Source organism: Fulmarus glacialis, unplaced genomic scaffold, assembly GCF_000690835.1.
Source record: "Fulmarus glacialis isolate BGI_N327 unplaced genomic scaffold, ASM69083v1 scaffold2914, whole genome shotgun sequence".
NCBI classification, from domain to species: domain Eukaryota; kingdom Metazoa; phylum Chordata; class Aves; order Procellariiformes; family Procellariidae; genus Fulmarus; species Fulmarus glacialis.
In genome coordinates, this window is record NW_009205910.1 from 46294 (window position 1) to 69254 (window position 22961).

The 22961-nt window shown below is 40.3% G+C and overlaps 1 protein-coding gene across 1 annotated transcript in view; it reads left to right on the forward strand.

Annotated features, from left to right (window-relative positions):
• Positions 1–22961, forward strand: part of KIF16B (kinesin family member 16B) — a 68866-nt gene that overhangs the window by 44371 nt on the left and 1534 nt on the right. The window contains exon 12 of the mRNA XM_009575551.1: positions 8697–8780. Coding sequence (XP_009573846.1) covers positions 8697–8780 — 84 coding nt within the window. The remainder of the gene's footprint in view (positions 1–8696; positions 8781–22961) is intronic.

The window sequence follows — 22961 nt, forward strand, 5'->3', positions numbered from 1 at the left end:
AAGGCTGTACGCATTAAAAGAGCGGCTTATAAGAGATTAAAATCCCAAAGCTGCATAATTTTATATAACCGTGAAAGGTTTGCATGAACTTTGATACATCCTATCGCTCATTTTTGTAGTTACTCTGTATTTAAATGCTATTGTACTGCTTATAATGAACAAAATGATGAAGTAATTTGTCAAATATTACATTGACCATCGTTTATGGCTCTATTTCAGTGTGTTATTATTCCGGCTAGTCTAGAAATTGCTTTAAGGAAAAGAAAAACACCCCTGTAATGCAAGGTAACTTCTTTGGCTGCAGTTAATTTGATTTTTCTCAAATAGCAGGAGGCAGACTAAATGGAGTTTAAATAATGCGATAAACAGTGGCCTCCACATCTCACCATAGCTCCAAAAATGCATATTGAGTCTAGGTCAGCCTGCTTGTTTAAAGGAGAAACTTGGCTATGAGAACTCTCAAACCTTTTTGATAATTACAGATGATTATTTGATAGGCAGGTGGGCACGATTCAAAGACAGTGAGGCACAGTTAGTGAAATGCAAAAGAGAAATCTTTGGTGTCCAGTCCTGCTTGGTAATTTTGCATCGTCAGAGGGACGTTTCAGGGAGGTTCGCAGGAGGTGAATTTCTTTTTTGTGTTCTTATCCCTCTTCAGTGACAGATGAAGTTGAAATGTTCTTTGGAGAAACGGTTATGCCTGTCTGAGGAAGGTAACTGGCAGGCATGCCAGGAAGATCTTAAAAGCTCAAAGCGAGTTGCCCAGAATTAGAGACAGCAGAGAGAAGAGAATTTGTGCGTCCTGGGAAGATGTTCATGTATTGGTGAATCCAGAGAAGGTGATCTGTGGGGGTTAGTCACAGTATCCAGACTTTGAGGGGACTCGCAACAGAACTGCATGTATTTATGGGAGGAGTTGTAAGCGCTTGTGCTTCTTGGCATGTCTTAGTGCCAGTATTGCAGGGGAATGATGTAGAGGAGGTACCTATTCATATATGAGTGATGCTCCAGAGAGGTAAGTAGGAAAAAGGCAATTGTAGCCAGTTTGAGTACAGCCAGTTACAGTACAAGCAGAATTGCTTGTCTGGAAGGTTAACCCTAGCAGGGTTTCCAATACACTCTGGCCTCAATGGGGTGTGTTCTGGAGGGGATGAAGTAGACCTGGCTCACTGGGCTGCCTGCACTAGGGGCCAGGCAAAAAGCAACGTGCAAACCAGGAGTTGCTCCTGCCAGCCAGAGGTGCAAAGGTTAAACCAGTTCTGTGGGTAGGTAAACCTTTGGCACAGGGCAAAAAGGATGGAAAGCAGGAAGAAGAGTATTCTCACATACATGGGACAAAACAGCTTCCTCTTTGAGAAAAGGCTGTGCTGCAAAGGGATGGGAAACTAAGTTGTGGTATAAATTGTATTCAGGAGAGACCAGAACAAAAAAAAAAAAAAAAAAAAAAAAAACCACAACAAAAAAAAAAAACCAAAACTCCAGTATATCACACTGCAATATGGTCTTTCTTGTATTTTTGAGAGGGGAGATATTTGCAGACTGATTTATTTAGGATTTTTCAGAGTAGACTCCCTCAAGGAAGGAGGGAGATGCTCGTTCCTTTGTGTGTGTTTGAGCGAGATCCAGACCCTGCAGCCTGTAGCAGCAAGGAGAGACAACAACAGAAATCTGGAAACCTGCAGCTCTGATGGAGGAGCTGAGAGACAGCAGGGATGAGCCTAGAGCAGCTCCTCGGGTCTCAGAAACACTGCAAAGACCTGGGGAGCGGAGGGGCTGGAGCAGAGTCTGCTTCCCTCAAAGCCAGTGAAGGACTGACTGTGTTAGGCTGGTATCGGGGACCTTCTGCGGGGACACCCCTGCGGGGACCCTCTGCGTAGGAGGAAGGCTGCATGCAATCTTTTTCCAGTTCTGTTTCCTGGTCACTTGAGTTTTCTTTGGTTTAGGAGGTTAATTATCCTTGTTTGTTTGTTGTAATAAATTGTGGCTTTTGTTGCTGTTTAAAAGCTGTTCAGTCTTCTCCGAGGACTTCCCTACGTTAGAAGGTTGACATAGGTCCTCCTCAGAGCTTTGGCTGATCCCTCGTTGCTCTGATATCCTGCTTCTGAGAACATCAAATCCCTCTCCCCTTCTGGCAGATATTAGGGAGGATGGTGTGGGAACAGGAGATTTGATCTGGCAAATGGACAGTGGAGTAAGAAAAAGAATTAGGTGGGTCATGGGGGGGGCGGAAAGCATAGCAATAAAATACAGACAAGTTGGGATGCTAGAAAGTGGGGGAGAACATGTTGGAAGAGATGAAAAAGGAAGTAAAGAGAGAATATTAGAAATGGAAGAGACAAAGTAGGTGACAAATATCCAGAAAATGATCCCCTGGATATTCCCTCTCCTCGATTAGTTGATAATGGAAAATACTGTCTTTAATCTTCCTGTCCTCTGAGGGCATCGCTTACCCTATAGCATATAGCGGGGAAGCACTGTAGGGTTTACATGATGGAGGACTATGTTGTTATTTTTTTTTAAAGGAGAATAAGTTTAGAGTTTTATTCGCTCGTATTTGGAAAAACATCATTTGAACTTTAAATAGTTTGAGCTATATCACCTGAAAATGTGACTTAGGTGGTTTTAAAGTTATTTTGTTGGTTTCTTTTTTAGTGGATAGTATGTGTTCAAATGATTTATCTTTGATCTCTGCCTGATTTTTTTTTGTTGTTTTTGCAGAATTGATAAAGTAGCCTTTAATCTGCTCATTAAGTGTTAACTTTTTCCCTTTGCCTAAGTCTCTCTTATGAAATTGTGTAGAATAGGTTGTTTATTTCAGACAAAATACTAGTAAAAATATAGAAGTCAAGCTTTTTTTTTTACCTTATTGTCAAATCCCTAAATATTTAGTGTAAGTTCCTAGTTAAGAATACAGCCTTTGTCCGATTTCTTTAGAGTCTGGGAGTCTTAGTGCATCTTGAGAAGTTGAGGCTTAAGTTCCTTTGTTTAAACTTCAAAAACTAAAAGTAGGACAGTTTTTTCTTTCATTGCTCACTGCAAAATCAAGTCAGGTGCAGCCACACCGGCTGCAAAACCGTGCCACATTCTTCTTTTTGATTTGTCTCATCTGTGACAGAGATTTCTGGTACAAAGGATCAGAAGTCAGACATGGCCTTTGAAAAATGAGAAAATTCAGAGTTGTAAAAGAGTTAAAGATGACTGACTTGTTAATTTAATAGTTAGTATTTCCTTAATTTTCTTTGTTCCCCTTTCCCCGTGGGCCCCCCCAAAAAAAACCCCCCCCCCATTTAAATATATCAAAACATTGAAGTACAAAGAGAATTTGGGATGGAAGATTTAAAGATGACTCAGCCTCCATCAATGTCTGCCCTGTTTTTCTTCTGAAAAAACCATCTTTTACCATATTGTAGGCACTAAAACATAGATTCTACCACCAGAAATAATGAGATGTTTCAATCCTGTAGATTTTTGCTTGATGTCAGAAAATGGCACTTTTTTTAATGTTGAGGGAGCATAACACTTGGAACAATTTCACACTTCAGAAGTGACAAGCCTACATGACTGTATTATGTGGTATTTTACTTTGGTCCACTATATATTGAAATATCATCTGCAAAGTTCTGTACAAGACGTTTATTAACGTGTTATGTTCCACTGTACCATAAAACCCCTGAACTGAATTAAATCCAGCAGGTCCCTAGCAAACTTCAATTACTGTCAGTGAAGAGTCTCCAATGGAATATAATAGAAATTAAAGGACACCCTTCAAATGCTGACGGCTTTGGTTTCTAAAGGTCCTGAAATGAGAGTGCACTCCGTCCCAGGCAGAGCCCTTCGTCGTATTGGAGCCTTCATGTGCGCTCTCTTGGCTTCCAGAAGGCCAGTATCCAAATTTGCATCTCTTCCTGAGGCTCGGTAGTTGAAGGCTATGAAGATGTATGGTTTCACTTTGAAAGAGTATGCTTCCATATAGATGTTGTTAGGTATACGCTGTTTCCAGAAGTAGGTGAATTGTAAGGTCAAAGAGTTGTATATGAGATGAAATAGGTGACTAAAAAAAAGAGTCACTTGCTGTTCTGGCATCTACTCTTACCAGCATTAAACGCCTGCCGATAACCTTGTTAAAACCAGTCTCCTGGCAGAAATGTGAGAGAAGTATAGGAATCCGTTAAGCTGTTTAAAATTTACTAGACTAGTACTTGCTAGGTATGAAGCACTTTCCCCTTGAGGACTGGACCTAGTACTGTCTAAACTTGATCATACTAATCTCACAAATACTGCATCATGGTAGGTAAGTATCGTTTCTTACAGATAAGTTTGCTGAGACACAGACAAATAACATGCCCCCAAGTAATACAAGACCCAGAAATAAAACACAGCCTTTATTTATTATAAAGAAATTAGGAAGTAAATTGCAAATGACTGTTTGCCTCTCCCTAAGACTGCTACTGCCTAGCAACGATTGCCAGATAGGATAAACATCATTAACTGTAAAAAGTTGAATGTCTAAAAGACGTTGGAAGTGCTGATATGCAGTCTTGAGGTGTCTCCGTACTACCTTAAAATATTATCTGGCTTTGCATTTTGGGTCTAAGAGTGGTCCCAGCCTTGCCCATGGTATGCGTATGCATGCGTATGCACACTCATATGTATATAATGGAATTTGTGTTGCAGCGATGCTGTAATTACGTGTAGTAGGGAAATGCTTCTGCAGGCAAAATAAAAATCAGAAATCTTGCACACTTCATGCAGAAGCTTCTCAGGAAATCATTCGAGCTCACTCTTCCTGTCAGGCTGGGGAATATGCCTCTTAATTTCCCCTGACAGAAAACATATCACCTCATCAGCAGCCCTAAAAAACGACAAAACATCCCCACTGAAGAAGACTGACTGCCAAATGCTTTCACTGCCACTGCAGCAAGGGGGACAGGGAGAGGAGGGGTGTGCTTCAGAAATTTCGGGAAAGTAGGATAATTTACCTTGCTACCTGTAGAGTCTGTTATGCCTTCTGTTGCTGCAAAACGTTCATCTCGTAGTCAAGGTGTGACCCTTGAAGAATTAATTTGTGCCAGAGGGTACACAGCCATTTAATTCTAAAAGAATAATTTATACTCCTGAATCTGGATAGTGTGAAATTCTCTTAGAGTGTTTGAGCCAAGGCAAACATCTCGATGCAAAATCTACACCTGCAGATCTCTTACATATTTAAGTGACAGAACAAATGCGGCTCAGTCACATACTGTGCTGTGTGCATTATCCTGTAGCAGTGGTAATCTCATCTGAAGTTACTGTGCAGTTTCTTAAAGGCGTTGTAGCACCACTAATAACAAAATTTGATTTTATTGAAATATTTGCTACCGCAATTTGGCTTAAATGAGTAAGGTATTTTAAATAAACCTCAAAATTCTCTTGAATCATTGCATTTCTGAATCGCACACAATTACAGAGTCTGTACATCAAATCATACATCAGGACAGAGGATCTTTATAGGCAATTATCGTAACATTTATCGTTACTTCAGTATATTTGTATTGCTGGGCTTTTTTTTTTCAATAAACGAAAATTACGAGGAGATGAGAACATTTTATCGTCACTCTGCGTATTTGTGGAACTCTGCATAATTCCCATTGCCGCATGAATGGTTGTAGCTCTCATGTTGCAAAGATAATTTCAAGCTGCGAACTGGGTGGAAACTGGTGCTGTCATGTCTGCGTTAACCGTTCGGACAGCCTGAAACTCAGGGCTGGAGAGTTTTGAATGTCTCTTTTTTCATTTTGGTGGGGATTAGACTCTAGGGCATGTCGTGGAGTAGAACGCCTTGGAATAATTCGGGGTTTCAAAGAGTTGCTGAAGTGATAATGAAATCTACGGCTGGAGGATTTTCTGTCATATAGCTGGGTGGTCATCTGTTGTGTGACAGAAATGGTCTCCATTTTTTATTTGTGAGGTGGATATCTGCCAATCGTTTGGCTAAAAGAGGAGCCAGAGAACCCTTGGGAAAGGGTGGGACGCAGAAGCGTTCCAGCAGGCCCGAGGTGGTGCGCCTTCTGCACCCAGCCCCGTAGAGATGCTGACTGCAGTAGATGATCAGTCCTTTGTAAAGTATCCTCTGCAGGATGCAAAATCCTTCCAAGTTACATATGTGTATGTATAGGTATATTCTGTACACACGTATGTGTATTACAAACGTAAGTGACGTATATACGTGTGCCAAGCATAGTTTGGCACCTTGGCATTCTGATCTGGGTGGAGGCTTTTATTATAGATAGTTCTCTAAGTCCAAAGTATTCAGAGCCAGGTCTTGACCAGCAATGAAATTGTGATTTTCATTTAGGTACACGTTGTGACTTTGAACATTTCAGAGCCAAGTTTACTGGCTGAGGCCTTTCTTTTACGTATTAAATTCATGACTGTAATAATAGACTTTCATTGGCTTGGTTGCAAAGATTTGTGCATCGTAGAGATTTGGGAGTTAAGAAATGTTAAAACTATGTGAGTAGCTACTTCGGTTTGAATGAGTTTAGCAAAACTTACTGGCTTTAGAAAATGCAACTGTTTTTCTCTTTAAGATGTATCCAGAAAGCTAACAGATTAGGAAAACAACTTGCCCATCCCAAAGTTTTGTAGAATCCCCAAGTCCCCAAATGCCTGTTAAAACCAAACTTAATTTAGATAAAGAAATCATTCCTGATTTTAGCTGTAATACCTTGCTTTGACTCTACAGAGTGTGTCTGAGAAGGTTGTAGCAGTAGGGTTTTTTATTTGTGCAAATTGTTTTTTAACAGACACTATTTTAAAATTCTGTAATGAAAGTATTTAAAAACAATCTCCCTGGGGCCAGGAAGGGATTGTGGTGGTAGTTGCTTTACCTTGCTTGTTTCTGGCAGTGACATGATGCAGTACTATTTAATAAAATATCATTTCTGCAGGGGTGGGATTTTGAAGTCCTTGAAAATATTAGCACTTATAATCCTGTATAGGTTAAGGAATGAGTAATGCAGTGAAAATAAGTCCCAGGGACATAATTATAGGATACTGTTTGGTTGTGTACTGCTTGTCCTGCCAACATGAAGAAGCAGGCACACCGAGAAGAGTATGGTTGGAGAAATTTGAGGAATATAATTGGGGCGTGTTGGCGAGACTGATGCAGAGCAGACATCTCTTCCATCTCCTCTGGTGCCCCAGATCACTTTATATCGCTCATTTGAAGATGTCTAGGCATTTCTTTAAGATTATCCAAGTTGGAGTTGAACCAGAGAATGGGAATAAATTATTTGTATTGCAGAATTCCTCTGTATTTTAAAGATGCTTACATTCAATGTTAATAATGAAGCTCCTCATTTAATTCAGTATACTGCTGCTCCTTGTAACCAGCCATAAATTCTCTCCAGTCCTGTATGTGCTGATATACTAGAAAATGATGCATCTTGTTTATTAGTTCAGTATCATCAAATAGCCAGGGGAATTCATGCAGGAGGTATTTTTACACAGGGCTTTCGCCTGCAAAACAACTCCAGCAATGCCGATGGGAGGTTGCATATTTCTATCTCATACAGTGAGAGCAAGGAAGAAATTGGTTTTGATGTGCCTTCAAGTGCAAACACAAACTATGTGGAGCGGACTTGCTTTCTTGTGCATCGTTCCCAGCAGCAGTGGCTTAGCAGACCAAGTTCATCGGTACTTGTTACCCACTCTTGAGTCTTTTGTGTGTTTCCAGATATAGCTGGCTGGAATTTGTTCAAGCATTTTATTTGTTGGTGTACAAGAAAGGAAGACAGTTCCCTCGCTCTCTCCCTTGCCAGTGTAGCTAGCCACAGTTCCTACAGGATGAAAAAGAAATGAGAAGATAGCTTTGAACACCTCTGTGGAAGAGCTCCTGAAAGGACAGATCTGAATAGTTGTTTTTAGGAGTTGTGCTGCTGCCTTGTTTTCATTTTCAGTGTGATAAGTGGGATTTTGCCAGCTCATGTGGATTCTCTTCAGAAATTAAAGCTATCAGTTTCCAGTGTGGACACACATTTGAATGTGATTGAGCTACAGTTGAGTTACAGCTCAAGAAGTCCCACTTCCCATCATCTTAGCTGCAGTCACAGCATAGGTGCATGCTCTTAGCCTGTCCCTGCGGTGAAGGAAGAAGTCGTAGTTCAAGGCACAACGAAAGATCCCTCAGATCCGGCTCAGGTGTCAGCTGGAGTCCAGCAATGCCATCTTCCACAGCATAACTTCAGTGATAGTTCCTAGATCCGATGATCTTACATTTACGATACAACATAAGAGAAGACAAACAAATTACGCGACAGTGTGGTTGGAGACCACGGTTTTTTAAGAGACTGAATGCAATCTTTTAAGATACACAGAATTCCTGAAGAGATCTTTCTTACGTCTTAGTTGGCGCTATCACATCAGACTCAGTTTGCAACTTTGTAATCTTTATGTGGACAAACGGTGGCAGTCCAATTCCTAAACTTGCTTTCTTGCGCTCATTTATGACAAAATGTGTTGTTATCTTAGCGGTACTACAGACCAGATAGTAATAATGTCAGTAGAAATTTGTAACACGGTATTTGCTAATAGCATATATTGTAGCTCATGAATATTTGGCATTTTCTTCTTCCCACTTGCTTCGTAGTTTAAATAGATTTTTCTCATTTGAGCTTGTCGCTTCTGATGCTGATTCATCCTTTAATATCTTCCAGCTTGCCACTTTAGAATTCCCTCCAAAGAAGCTCTTTGGAAACAAGGATGAACGAGTGATTGCAGAACGACGGAGTCACTTAGAGGTAATGTCAACTTTTTAACAGGCTTCTGCGGTATATTTAGGTGGAGTACTCTCTGCTTGACCAACAGAAACCATTCCCATATGGTCAAAGTTAAATAGCCTGCTTGTAAGTACGAAGTTACTTGCTGCCTCATTCAACACAGGAGATGGCAGCAGTAGATTGCAAAGTAATGAAACATGCCTTAAAAAAAAAAAAAATTAATCCTAGTCTAGGAAAAAAAGCATGTCTTTAGAGATATTCATAGGAGGTACATTTATTTAAGGGGGAAAGGTTGTGGGTGAGGTAAGTGTTCACTGTAGACAGATGGTCTCTATGCAAGACAAGATTAAAAAAAAATGCTGCTACTTTAAATGCAATTTGTTTGCTGAAGATTTACTATTTTATCATAGTTACTATATCCAAATATCTCATGACAGAAGGAAAGCAATATTTAGGCATCTTTGAGCTTTATTTTGTAACCCAGCTTTCTGAATGTATTTTTTTTCTTTCAATTAGTTTTAAAAATTAATTTTATTGTGAACAAGGTTACTGAGTTTATGAGGGTTTGGGGTTTTTTTTGCTTTTTCTGCAGTACTGTGTGGATGGCATAATTTTGACTTCTGTCACACATTAGGTCTTTATATTTCTATGTTAATGCATGTGTTATTGCAGCCCAGGGGCAGGAGGTGGGGTTTTGGGAAAGAAGAGGCATGAACAAAGACTAAACTGTATACCCCGCAACTATATTGTAGCCACATGGGGATTATCTGATCATGCAAGTCATTAAGAATTACATTCTTTGTAGAGCTGAAGTAGCATTAAGTAGAGCTTTAGAGAAATTAGTATAAAAGTAGATTGCTTCCAACTGGAATCTTTTCTTCCATGTTTTGAATTTTTTTCTACGTACTTCACCTTTTCTTTGATCTACAAACACTGACTTTTGATGTGAGGCTGTCTGACATGTAGCACAAACTATGATCTGTTTTTTGTTTCATGTTGTCTGTAGAGGGTATAAAGGCATGGCCACATTACAGTCTAGTACTCAATTTGCATATTTTTGTACCATTAAGGAATTTAATCCCTTAATCTTTCTGACCTTTCATTGATTTACTAACAGATTTTATTGTAATGTTTCTAAATGTTAAAACTGCTGTGTGATCACGGTCATACAGTACGTATAGCTCTCTACATATACCCAGTTTTTAGCTTAACATTAAATTGTGTCTATTTTACCTGGATTAAGTCATTAAAACTTATTACCTATATATTTTGCAAACCTAATAATAATATATGACTACTGTTCACAGGAATATGTTTTGCCATATGCTACATAGTACACTTGGTCATGCCACTCAATAACCCTAACAAATCACTCAGTGTTGGAGAAACTGAAGATCCCCCGTGGCAGCCGAGCAAATGTTACCATCCTTGCCATGAGGAATTTGATGCAACAAACTGGTCAAAACCCCCTTATGTCTGGATCTCTAATCGTGGTATTTTCACTATATATTTTGCAGCTGTTTGCTCTGGCTTTGCCAACAGCTGGAAGTTTCAGCTACCATAGCTGCAGCCTCCTTGGTGTAGAGTGGGAGAAACCACCTAAGTAGTGATGGTTTCCAAAGTCACGTAACGGTTTGAAGGCTCAAAGCACGTCTTGGGTTATACCGGGAAAGCATTTGGCAGGCAGAGAAAGTGCGATAGCGGAAGATGGCACAGGCACCACTTCTGTTTAAAATACTGGCTGTTACTGCCTCGTGGCTTTCAATCTGGTATGAACCTTGAGCGCGCTTCAGTGGGCTAACTGGAAGGTGGTAAATGGATGGATTGGCTCTGTAAGGGACCTTCTTGGCCTTTTGACCATAGAGCATTTCTCACGTGGAAATTCGATCAGGTAAAAGGTGAGGGCATGAGACCTTGGTAACAAGCAGAAACATGGTTTGTGTTCAGTTGGCTTTCATAGCTGATCCTGTACCTTGATTTGCTGAAAACCCTTTGCAATCTCTTTCGGGCCTCGCAGGTGATGTGTCGTTACAGCTGTAGCATGGTATAGAAGCTTATTTGATTCTTCCACATGGTTAGTCAAGAGCTAATGAGCTAATACAGCATTTCTAGAAAAGGTAAAGCACAACTTCCAGGCCAACAAAAATGTATATTCTTACCCAGCGTCTGAGCTGACTTTGTTGACTAAAAGTAGATGACAGCCTGACAAATACCAGTCTCATAAGTGTTCTGAACAAATACTCTGTATTGTAAGATCATTAGTAGAGCTGTCATCCCGACGGCGGATGACAAAGAAATTACTCTGCTCTTCCAGTTTTTACATTAGGTATTTATATGTCTTGAATAGGCTGTGACTTCACATTGTTTTTCCTGAATGTTTTGGATTGAAGTGGGATGGTACAGCTTTGGCTAATCTGGTGTTTTCCACAGGTCATCTCTGAGCAGCAGCGGTTTCTTTTTTTAACTTACGTTTTTTTCTTTTTTAAGTACGCGCATAACAAATTAACATTCAAACTCCAATGTACACCTGTGTGAGGGATAAGACAACTTAAGCTGTCATATCAGTCAAACAGCCTGACCAGAGTGTTTGCTGGAATTAGCAGTTGGTTACTGAGATGGCCTTGCAGGCTCTTTTTCTTTACATCAAAACTAAATTGGAGCTCTCAGTCTGATCTGGGAAAATGAAGCAGATAGTCTGGGAGTTATTGTAGGAGCAAAACTACTCGTCCAATTAACTAAGCGTACAGCAATCAGAGAGCTGGTTCTAGTGCAGATATCTCAACTGTTACTTTATTTGACTCATTTTGGCTTTAGTCAGGGAAATTTTCCTTGCGCCTAATTATAAAAAGATTTGTCCAAAACATCCTTTGCGGGACTGTTTAGGAAGAGTTTGGTTTTTCCTACGCATCGCCTCTCAGATTGTTGCCACGGTGCTGAGGACAGCAGGGGATTTGTGGTACCTTTCAAGGCAACTAGAATCAGGAGGGCTGGCTGTAGGGTTTGCTTTGTTGTAAGGTTGTCATGTGGAGTTACCTTATTTCAGCTTGAGATTAGAAGTAGGCATATTTCATCATAATGGAGACGAAATTACTTGGGGTAGAAGACTCCAGAGAGCCCCAAATTATGAGGATTGTGATTTAAAATCACAATAAATGCAAAGTTTATGTAAAACATGAAGTTCCTTTATTTATTCTAGCTGGTACAAATGCTTAATAACCAAAAGCTTTACAATACATTGTTGGGAGGAAAGCACGTTATGTGTAGATTTTTGTGTGAGATGAACCTGAGGAGAAGTCTTTGATCTCTAGTGTGATACATAGTTGCAATGTAAACACTTTTGCTTTGATGTCTGGTATAATATAAAGTCTTTTGACCAATATCTTACATTTCCATTGAGGTTTGGAAAAATAACATGCAAGTTTGCACAAAGGTTTTGCCTATACATCTTAAGAGAAAACACCTAAATTGTATTTAAAATTACTTATCCGAAATGCCCCATTGCAATCTATTAATTTAGTATTTCATCAGGGACCTGTTGCAGGGCAAAACTCTAAATTAATTGTTCCGCAGTTTAAAGACTGTAATTTCACTTCAGAGCCAACCTTGCTTGATTAAATCCGCCTTAAATGAAACAGCCAAGAATTCTTTTGATTAAAGTTAATGAATAGAAGTTAGTGTGTATCTATCCTTTCATGCAATTAGAAATCAGTAGATAAGAGTATAGAATCCTTTTTTTAAATGAAATCAGTTGATGGATATTCCTTTTTTATTTTTTAAGCAAAAACTTTGTAAAGGAAACACATGTCACAAGAGGTACGTGATTCAGTGAATGTATCTGTTCCTGTTTTAACTGCAGAATATTTTTTATTCCTTGGTGAGTTGCTAGATCTGTGGATGACAGGAAAAAGTTGTTTTCCTGAAATCCCAGCTTCTTTGGATACTGCATTTCTGTATCGTATAATTCCCTTCATTATTTTTCTTCTTCTCCAAAGCATGGACTCATGCTTTGTTGTAGTAATGAAGATTATTATTAGCCTCATTTTCCCATTGTGCAGCCAGAAAAACTGGGCAGGAGTAACTGTCTAAGCTGACATAGCAGATTGAGTCGTGTTTCTTGCAGCCATGGACCCACTAGGCTTTCTTTTCTACTCTTGCTGTCACCAGCGTGCTTAGGAAAGAAACAATTGTTATGCTGACAAATATCCCACCAGATTGTTGCTTAAAGGAGGACAAAAGCTGCCCCAAGCCTCAGCCTGTCTCCTTGTCTCCGTTCCCTGTTTCCCGTTCCTTATTCCCACTGCTGCATTTCCTCAGGTTTGTTTGTGGACAGCAAAGGGGAACAAACAAAATCCCCGATCGGGGAGGCACTGACAGCTCAACGGTCGGTAGGAGTCGTGTGTTTCCTTCTGCTGCCACTTGCAGAGCTCAGGGAATGAAAGAAAGTCAACCTGTAACAGCATGGTAAAGCAAGCCTACTTCAGGATTTGTAGGAGCACATATATCTTCCTGGCATTGTCTCTGCTCTTCTTTTTTTCTTGGTACTTTGAACCTCTTTAAAAGATAGACACGCTCAATTTATTTAAAATTAATAATACAATTGTCCTTAACCTCCTCACTTCCTGGTGTCATCTGATGAGGTTTTCAATGATAGGTGTTAATGCAAGAAGCAGAAATAAATCTTGTATGAACTGCATAATTCAATTTTGCTCTCGAACCTGTAGAACTGGCTGGGGAAAGCATTGTAGACACTGAACTGACTGAAATATTCCTGTTACCTACAGACAAAATTAAGCTGCTTTAACTTAAGATTCTTTAACTTAGAAGCCAAATGCTTTGTTTTGTTTTTAGTTTGTATTCTCACTTGAATTCCTTTGGAGGTGATAATTTCTAGGGCTCTAAAGCTAGCCACTCCAACTTTCCCCCTTAAAAGTGAGATTCTGCTGGTTTTGCATGGCTCCAAGAATCTGGTTTTTAAGGAAAATATGAAATAATGGAAATAGCACCTTTCCTTGAACTTGAATTCATTCTCATTATTTAAATGTATTATTAGTTTTGGAATTAACACCTTGGTGACAACCAGCAAAAGAAACATCTGAGAGGCAAAAAAAAAAAATCTCAAAATATTTGTCAACAAATTTGGGCAAACAGAATGTTTGAGTCCGTCTGAGACCTCATTTCTTGAGGTTTTCCTTCATGAGGGCAGAAACACCTTAATGAGATTTTAGATGATTCATCATCTGAATATTCACTTTGGACTTCATGAGTACATCCCACTGGCCTTTGTTTCACAGCCCCATCCCTTAATCTGTTTAACTGAGACAACCTGCTTCATGCTAGTTACAGGCAAATTGATGTTTCTATTGTAAAAAAACCTGTCAAGTGGGGTCAGAGTTACCATTTCTGTTTGATTTATCCTGACTCTGACGCCAGTCACAAAGACCTTTCAAAGCTACTGATTATGTGTCTGTTCAAAGTGATTATTAAAAGGAAATTATTAGACTCCAGTATCAGCTTACAACAACATCCCTAATACCAAAGCTTTTTAAGAAGGGCTTTAAAGCCAGCTGTTCACCAGCCTGGCTGTTGCAGATTGAATGTTTGCCTCTGACAGTGCAGTTGTAAATACTGTTCTTGGAAGCATCTCAATGAGAAGGGCTTCAGAAAGCATTCAGAATACATTTGATAATCATTGAAAGACAAAAGGAAGCTTTTTCTTTTGTTACAGACATGAATGCACACCAGATATGACTGCTAGCGCAAAAGCAGACCGATGCAAATGTCAGTGTTTGATAATCCTGGAGAAGATTGTTTCATACCCATAGTCTGAACTACAGAATGCAGCATCTCGGAGAGATGGTTTTAATTTCCCACTAGAGGAATAAGGATGTAATGGGAGCACGGGAGGAAAGAGCATAGATGCATCCACAAAGACAAGAGAAGAGTGTGTGTGGTTGGGCCATGTTGTGAATATCAATTAAATGAAATCCATGTCACGGATCGCTTTTTAGATTAGGTAAAGTTAGTCTGCACCAAGTGCCTTTCGTAACCTCTAGTAACTGTTTAAAAAATTTAAGAACAAAAATAACTGCTTTTCAGCAACAACGCTGAAGTCTTGCCTTGCCTGCAGACTTTGCAGTTAGCCATCTGAGAGCAATTTCACATGGCAGGTTCCCATCCTTCGGTGCATCAGCAGGGCTGCCCAAGGCACCTGGCTTTTCTTCTTTGAAACAGCAGCCCTCAAAGAGGAGTTGTAGCAGCTCTCAGCAGTGAAGCATTTCATCTTTTTTTGGGTGGTGCTGCTTCTCGTGTGAGGCATGTTGGCTTCAAAAAGGGAATAAATAAAATTAATTTTACTTATTGATTACAGTCACTAGATACAAATAGGTCGAAATTAGGATTTTGTGTACGTCGGCAGTTGATCCTATACCAATAAAATGTTACTTTGATTAAATACCACAGGCTCTCAGCCAGGCCCACAGCAAATGCAAGACGTTATTCTTATAATAGCAATAGAAGAGAAAGATCGTAGTTTAGAGGGAATGAAAGCCTGGGGTTATTTTTTGGATGAGTTTATTTTAAGCTCCGGTCCAACAGGCTACTGGGTACAAAAGGAACAGTGAGTGTAAGCAGTGCCTTGGTCTCATTTGCTCAAACTCCGTGCCTTGTTCAAGATCAGGTCTGAAACCCTGTCTTGCGGAGTTTGCTAGAGGTAACTTTACATAATATACATACACCTTTACAATAATTTTGGTGTTTCTTTAGATGTATAACTTCAGATCCCTACCTCAGAAACTGGATCATTTGTTTATCTCCATTACAATCAAAGAATTAGATAAGATGTGCAATTCAGAGACCATTTTTCTTTCCTTTTTAGAGATTTCAGAGTATCAGAAAAGAGGTATGTTTATCGTAATTCAGTAAGTTCGGGATATGTGACAGCATATAGCTTGAACTCTAGTTTAGCTCCACGTCATAATGTGTTTTGCCGTCAGTTCAGAATAAATTTCCCAATATCCTCCTACAAATCAAGTTTTGAAGTTGCCTACTTTTATCAGTCTCCAATAACGGCTCTCCACATTCAGATGTGAGCAGATGAATAAAAGGAGCGCTCGACCAAGGACGCTGGGTTGAACTCTGTGCTATCCCTTTTCAAAGCGAGTGTATCGGTCATCCTCCAGCACCTGACTTCACCAAAGGAAGTAGAGGGTGAAGCATGTCAAGTGCTTTGGTAGCTGTTTGCCAAGGCCGCTCCAGTAGACGACACGCCGTCGCTGCTGGCCTGGGGATACGTGGTAAATTCAATCCTGTTGTTGTTCTTTCTTGAATAGATTTTGGCAGGACTTGTTTTGACTCGTGCTCCGGAGAGAAGATTGGTTTTCTTCACTAGTCGGGTCTGTTTTGATCTTTAATCTGGCCGTTCACTTCCAAAAGAAGACTCACACTGATAGAGCACCTGTAAATCATAGACCTTGCTGCCTTTTTTTTTTTTCCCCTGCCAGCCTACAATTCAGTTTTCATTGCAGCTACTTAGAGCCAACGAATGTAAGCTTTTAGCATGCAGGCGTTGTAAGAAGTATTAAGTCCTGTGGATTTTAAATGAATTTCAGGCAGAATAAGATTGTAATTTGGGATGTAGACTGACTTCAGAAGTTAATTCAATTGATGCAGCATAATAGTAATTCAACATAATGTGCTCATGCCATTAGACTTGCACAGAAAAACGCTCTAAATAGCTATAACGAATAGTTTGGATTTTGAAAACCTGGGAGAGCAATTTCACCTTGAATCATAACTGGCATCTCTCAGATTGCTTGTACATTACGAAAATTCAAAAAGGTGTATGAATTCAAGTAAATTTCAGTACCACCCTGAGTAAAATTAAATTTTAGTGGCACTCAAACACTTCTGGAGATGTAGTGGTAAAATCTGCTTTCACCTGTATAGCAGTGGAGGAAACTAACCCTGATTCAAGGAATCTGCATTAAGCTGTGCATAAAAACATAGGGAGAGTTTCCCAAGGGGCTAAAAATGTAAGTTCTGGGGTTTTTTAATGGAATTTAGGTGCTTAAAGAGCTTAAAACTACTTTTGCTTAGTTGCAAAGTAATTTAGATACCTCTAAACATGCCCAAAGGAGTGGTGTGTATGTTATTGCTGCCTCTCTCTCTGCTTTGGGTTAAGTCCACCACCAATACAGACTGCTGCAGTGTTAGTGCCGCTGCAGTGGTAAGAACACAAGTCTCCGTAGTTCAGTTTTGTAGCTCCAACAAAAGCAAAGGCAAAATTCTTTGCTATCAGAATAAAATTCTGTTTCTGTAGTTCCAGCATTTACAGCCATGTTAACATTTGGGAGCTATATAGGTAAATCTGTTCACTAACAAAAGAGCTACATTACATTTTTGGTAGGAGCTTTCAATCTCATCTCCTCCTGTTTAGCTCCTAGAGTTCAGTCTAAGTTAAGAGTTTACGTACGTGTACCACAGTCAAACTGGCATGATATTTGCTAGTATATTTAAAAAAAACAAAACCAACCTAGCGTACTTTGCCGTACTCGTATTATTTGTGCTAAGGGAAATCCGTAAATCTGGGTTTCTGTGGAAACGTCGCCAGCCTACGGCACAGGCAGCTGGACCCTGCAGCAAATGCTCTGCTCCCCCCGAAGCTGTGCCTGGCTGCTGCATCCCCAGCAGTACCGGTTCCTGCGGTGCTAGGCTTGCTTTCCTCCATTGGTAAGAGGACGTTCGTGCAGGCAAAGTCTGTCAGTAAGACGGCTGGAAGTTTAACAGAGGTGTGCCTCGGGAGAGCTGGTGATGTGCGTTGTGCATGGCTGTAGAATTATATGTAGAATCTGTATGTAGAATTTGTTTTGGATGGAAATTGTTGGTGCGTGGGGTGGAGTTGTACGTAGAGGTATAAGACATGCAAACACGAGGTAAGGTGATACTGATTGGGAAGTTCTTAATTTATTTATTTATTTGATCCCCGCCCCCCCCCCCTTCAGTGACTACTAGGCATTATCTGTAAACAGCCTTGCTTCTGATTAGGCCTAATCAAAGTGAACAGGAAGGGTTTGATTAAAACGAGTCAATCCTTTATTCTTGGCTTGTGTAATGTGAAGCCGGTTAATCCAGCCCTGAGCCTAATTAACGCCTGCCAATCTGAAGCAAATAACCCCCCCTTTAATATTATGACTAACGCGGTGGTGACTCGTCGTTTTCAAACATGGGTGAATCTGTCTTTACTCTCGTGAAAAATCTCTCCGTGCTCACACAAGTTGTGTGCGATTAGAGCAAGGTCTCTGGTACTTATGGGATAGGTATGTTTTGGAGGCATTTGTTACCTCTGGCTCCTCAAGGAAGCTTTGCATAACTTTGCCTAATAGTTTTTGTCAGGAGAACCCAGCCATCCTGGTCTTCCTGCAAAAGATACCGGCCCAGGTGATCATGTCATAATTTTAGAAGCTTTCTCTCCAAATTTTCCACAGAAATAAGATCCTTCAGGCACCGGGTAGTCTCCCAGGCAGTAAGTCTTTTTCTCGTCGCTGTGAAGTCACAGCTGCACTTAATGACCTAAGGGTGTATGTGGGAGATAAATGTGTACGGATCCAGAGGTGAGATTAGGTACTTCCTGAAGGGCCTGAAATATCACTTGAAGTATTGAATATCACATGCTGTCCTGCTCACATATTTTACTCAGAGCTGCTTTATGATATCTTGCAATGTATGTCGAGGTGTTGGGGAAAAGAATTGAAGCCTCATGTTTTCTGTATTAAAAAAAAAAAAAAAAAAAAGAAAAGAAAACCAAAACATTTCTGAGCTAGTTATATCTGGTGAGCGGAGAGTTGATCCTAATCTTGAATGGCTGGAGGTGAAGATATTAGTCATAGTCTGTGTATGGTCCCCCATCCTTTCGAGCTGCTGTACTGCAAAGAGATGCCACCTTGTATTTTATATTCTTGCTATCTGCCAATTCTTTCCCTGCTTGCTCAAATTTAATAAATCCAGAAATGGATCTGAAACTACTTTTAGAGAGCTATCAGAGCATGATGCTGGCAATTACTCCTAATTAGCCAGTTTAGCCTCAGGTGGTCCCCAAGGAAAGGGGAGATGGTTTTAGTGGCAGGCACAGGGTAGAAGCTTAACTGTGGTGAACCGAATCGTGACCTGGAGGGCCAAGCTATCCTTGCAGACCGCAGGAGGAACCTGCTGGGACCACTGCTTGGATAAAACATCTCGGTTTGGACAGCTTGTGAGTACCCCTTGCTGTGTAATGTTGGGGTATTTGGCATAAGAGAACCTGATCCCTTGGAAATCAGTTCATAAAGAAACTTCTTACATTCTGGCTAGTGGCTTTCCTCGTCCTCCACACCTGACCCAGATAATCCGTCCTGTGTGGTGTTTGAGATGTGGTCTGCGTCCCGGATGAGGCAGAGCTGGCTCAGCTTGCAGCCCTTTTCCTAAGGGTTCCTGTCTTCTGCACTCTGCCTGGGGTATCACAGGCTGCAACCCCAGCTTACCTCCCCGTACAGCGTGTTAATTCCCTCTGACTTTTGCCAGTAAGGAAAAAAAAAAAAACAAACAACGCAGCCATGGAAGAAGCAGATCTAATGAGAAGTTTAAATCCTATTTTTCTTGGGAAAATGTGCAATCTCTTCTCTTCACATTCTGTATATAGTATCACCCCAGACAGGGCCCATTGCCAGCCTGAAGTCTCTGTGGGACACCATCTTCTGTCAGTGCCATTTAAGCCAGGCTTTTTTTGTAGTAGAGACTGTAGTTAGTGATGATAGCTGGTGTTTCTGTAGCATTTTGTATTTGAAAAAGCACCCTGGAAGTAATTTTTTTTTTTTCTCTTCAAGACACCAATGTAAAGGTCCAAAATAGGGAAAGTTGGTTAATTTTGGAAAGGATCCGCAAATGTACATTTTCCTTTGCATATGCCCAACAATTTCTGAGACAAAGGCAGGAGATGCACTCCCATTTCTGCATTACAGCAGGCTCCCTTTGCACGCGTTGTCTTTGATCCTTATTTTTGTGATCACAGATTGGAAGCGAAGCATGTTCCTGTCTGCTTGTTTTGGGCTAGAGTCTTCCTCGGGAAGATCTTACTTTGCAAATATCGAATTGTGGCATAATGTGGTTTTTCGGAGTCAAGGAATAGGCTTCAATTGGTCTCTCTTTTTTTTTTTTTTTGTAATCAGATTCCTATCCTATAGAAAACAGCTGTTGATACCTGCATATGCTTTGCTCTATGAATAATTCAAATCAAGATTTGATTTAAAGCTTGCAGCACTTAACACTAGTCAACAGAATAATTATGTGATTGGTGCTGGGAGAAACTAGCTTCTATATTAAAGGGAGAGAGGAGCAATGCTAGAAGTTAGATGAGCAAGTTAATTAGTCCTGCCTCCGCCACCGATGACCTTCTGTGACCTTGTGGTAAAGCTTATGACTGTCACATTGATGTGTAGGTGTTGAAAGGGGGGTATTGTTTCAAAGAAAGGAGGCTATTGTTTCAAAAATCCCTAAAGCCTGGTAAGGTTTATCTTACTAAAGTTTGCGGTGCTTTCAGCTCTGTCAAATATTAGCAGGTGATATTTATGATGCTAATTGTAAAGTGTTATATTTAAAGAATTTAAAATGCTGACTTTTTTGAGGAAATTGCTAGAAACAGCAGTAGGAGAGAGAAAGCTCAAAGTTTCTTCACTTTCTGGAAGTACCAGAGTTGATGAGTTTTTAAACACACCAAAGTTTAATGAAAAATCCAGTTCCTGCTAAGCTCTGCTATTGGTCTCCGAGGCTGTCGCTATTTGTAATGGATTATGAGAACAATGTCATTGAACTGAATTCCTCTTTAATATGCCACAATTGAAAGGATGATAAGAACACTTTCACATTCCAGAAAGCTTTTTGATTGTAATAACTTTAATAACTTTAAATTAAGTTATGGATTTATATTAAAATGTATAAAATTATGAGGTCCCCACATCACAAAGTAGTGCAAAAATCATTAGAATGACTTTGCTGTGCTGATGGATTGAGCATGAGATGAACGCTGGCCTACTGCTAAAGAGGTGAACCCTATTAAAATGATTTTTAATAAGCTTTTAAAATGGTTGCCATTTTGCTGGTCACATAGTTAAAAGGGAGCGAAAGCTACTCAAACTAGTAAGTAAAGAAAAACCTTCAGGCCTCACAACACTTTCTCCAGTCTTGTTTCCTTTGCAAACACTTGGAATACAAAGTTAAAACTTGCAAGCATGGCTGTCATGAATTTTAAGTTAAAGGCCATGAGGATTGTAATCGTGCCAAGAGGGCAAAACCGCTTTTCCTATTTTGGATTATTTGGCTTTCAATCTTTTAAGAGTTTTGTACATGCCAAGAGTATTTCCATTCTCTAACCTGGTGTTCCTGAATGTGTGTTTAGACTGAGCAACCAACACGGTCGGTGTGTAAGTTACCCATTTTACATCCCTGTTACACCGCCGGGGTCCTGTGCCCTCACACTGGGATGTTGACAAATTTATAATTAGGATCTTTTCCAGCAAACCAGCAACGTAGCGAGTTGAACACTAATAGTGAAATGAAACTCCAAAGTACGTTTGGAAGAACACCGATTACCAGACTAAATAACCCGGAACAAATGGCTAGAGTTTTGAAAGGCTAACAAACGAAAACGAGTAATAAAACCAAGCCTTTTGGAATATTTGTAGCAGTTATCTAGTTTTTTCTTTCCAAGGTAATCATGCAAACCCAGCAAAAGTAGGATTGTTACAATGTAGTGCTTTGTGTACCCAGGGCAATGATTTAGATGCTATTGGTGAAATGCTGGTAGGAAGTGACTGATTTGTATAAAATTTGGACATGTTTCTATGAAGGCACCCTGAGCTTGCCCGTGTCTGCTCAGAAATTTTTTTTTTAAGAGAGCACATCAAAAGATACCAGAGTGCTTCCTACCTAGTTTTAACTGAGCGCAAATAACATGATTCTGTAAATAGAGAAAAAACATATCTGCTGCTGGAAATGGATTTAATATAAAAGCTTTGAAAACAACTCTCCCTCTGCCCACTGAGTCCTGACAGAGGAGATCCTTTCATCTAGCCTTGCTCCCACTCCAGCAGCTTGCAGTGGCTTCCTGGGTTGCAACAAAGTCCATGCCGAGTCCCTTCTGGATCTCTAAGAAAGTTTTCTTTATGTCATCTCTGGCACTTGGTGTTGATGTGCTCCTGCCCCTCTCGCAGCTTGCTGTCACCCTCATCCTCTCCCATCTGAATTTGGGAAGCATCTTTCCGCGCACCGGTAAGGAGCACTCTTCCTTTTCTCCTACCGCTTTCTTCCACTTCATCGTCCACCTTGCAGCCAACAGGACAGAGCAACCTTCCCCCTTACTGCCTAGCCACAGCTCTTTAATCGAGGCATATGCTTGTGGTGTGAGCACACACTTCTGCCATCAATCACTGTTTCCCTCGCTACGAGACTTAACTCCTAGCCAGCATATCTGGGCAGAGCAGCCTTTATTTCATTGAAGCAACAGCTTCTTTGTGTCAAGGGCACATCAGCTCTGTGCTCTGCTAACACATCAGCATTGCAAAGAAGGGCAAATGCAGGTATGGGATTTAAAAGAGGGCTAATTTGCTCAGAGGTGGTTATTGAAGGGCACATAATGCCAAGCCATATGGCTGGAAACCTTCATACAAAACGAATTCCATCATAATCTGGTAGGGTCTGCTTGTTGCCATTTTCCCAAGGATCTTTTTCATGTTCAAAGAACCTGTGATACTCACTGAGCAACTCTTGTGCACAGATCTGGGAAAATAAGTATACCTGCTGTTCCTAGTGTTTCCCTGTCAGATAAGTATACGCTTATAGCAGAGGGATTTTTTGCTCTGCCATTAGAGCTATCATGCCAAAACAATGAATAATGGCTCTGCAGGAAAGGCATGACAGTCAATTATCTGGCCATACATACCAAGGTGAATGCAATAGGTCTTGTAATGTCTCTGGCGAGATATTTGGGTACCTTTGAGCCTTTGGTAGCCATAAACTGGAATTACTGCAGTAACTTTTCAGCACGGTGCTAAAACTCTTAGAGGATGCCATGTTTTACATTTGATTTTCTTCCGCATTCATCCTTCAGGCATTACTGGATTGGGACTTTTTTTAAAGGGCCCTACTTTGTGAACTAATTATGACAAATGTTGATAT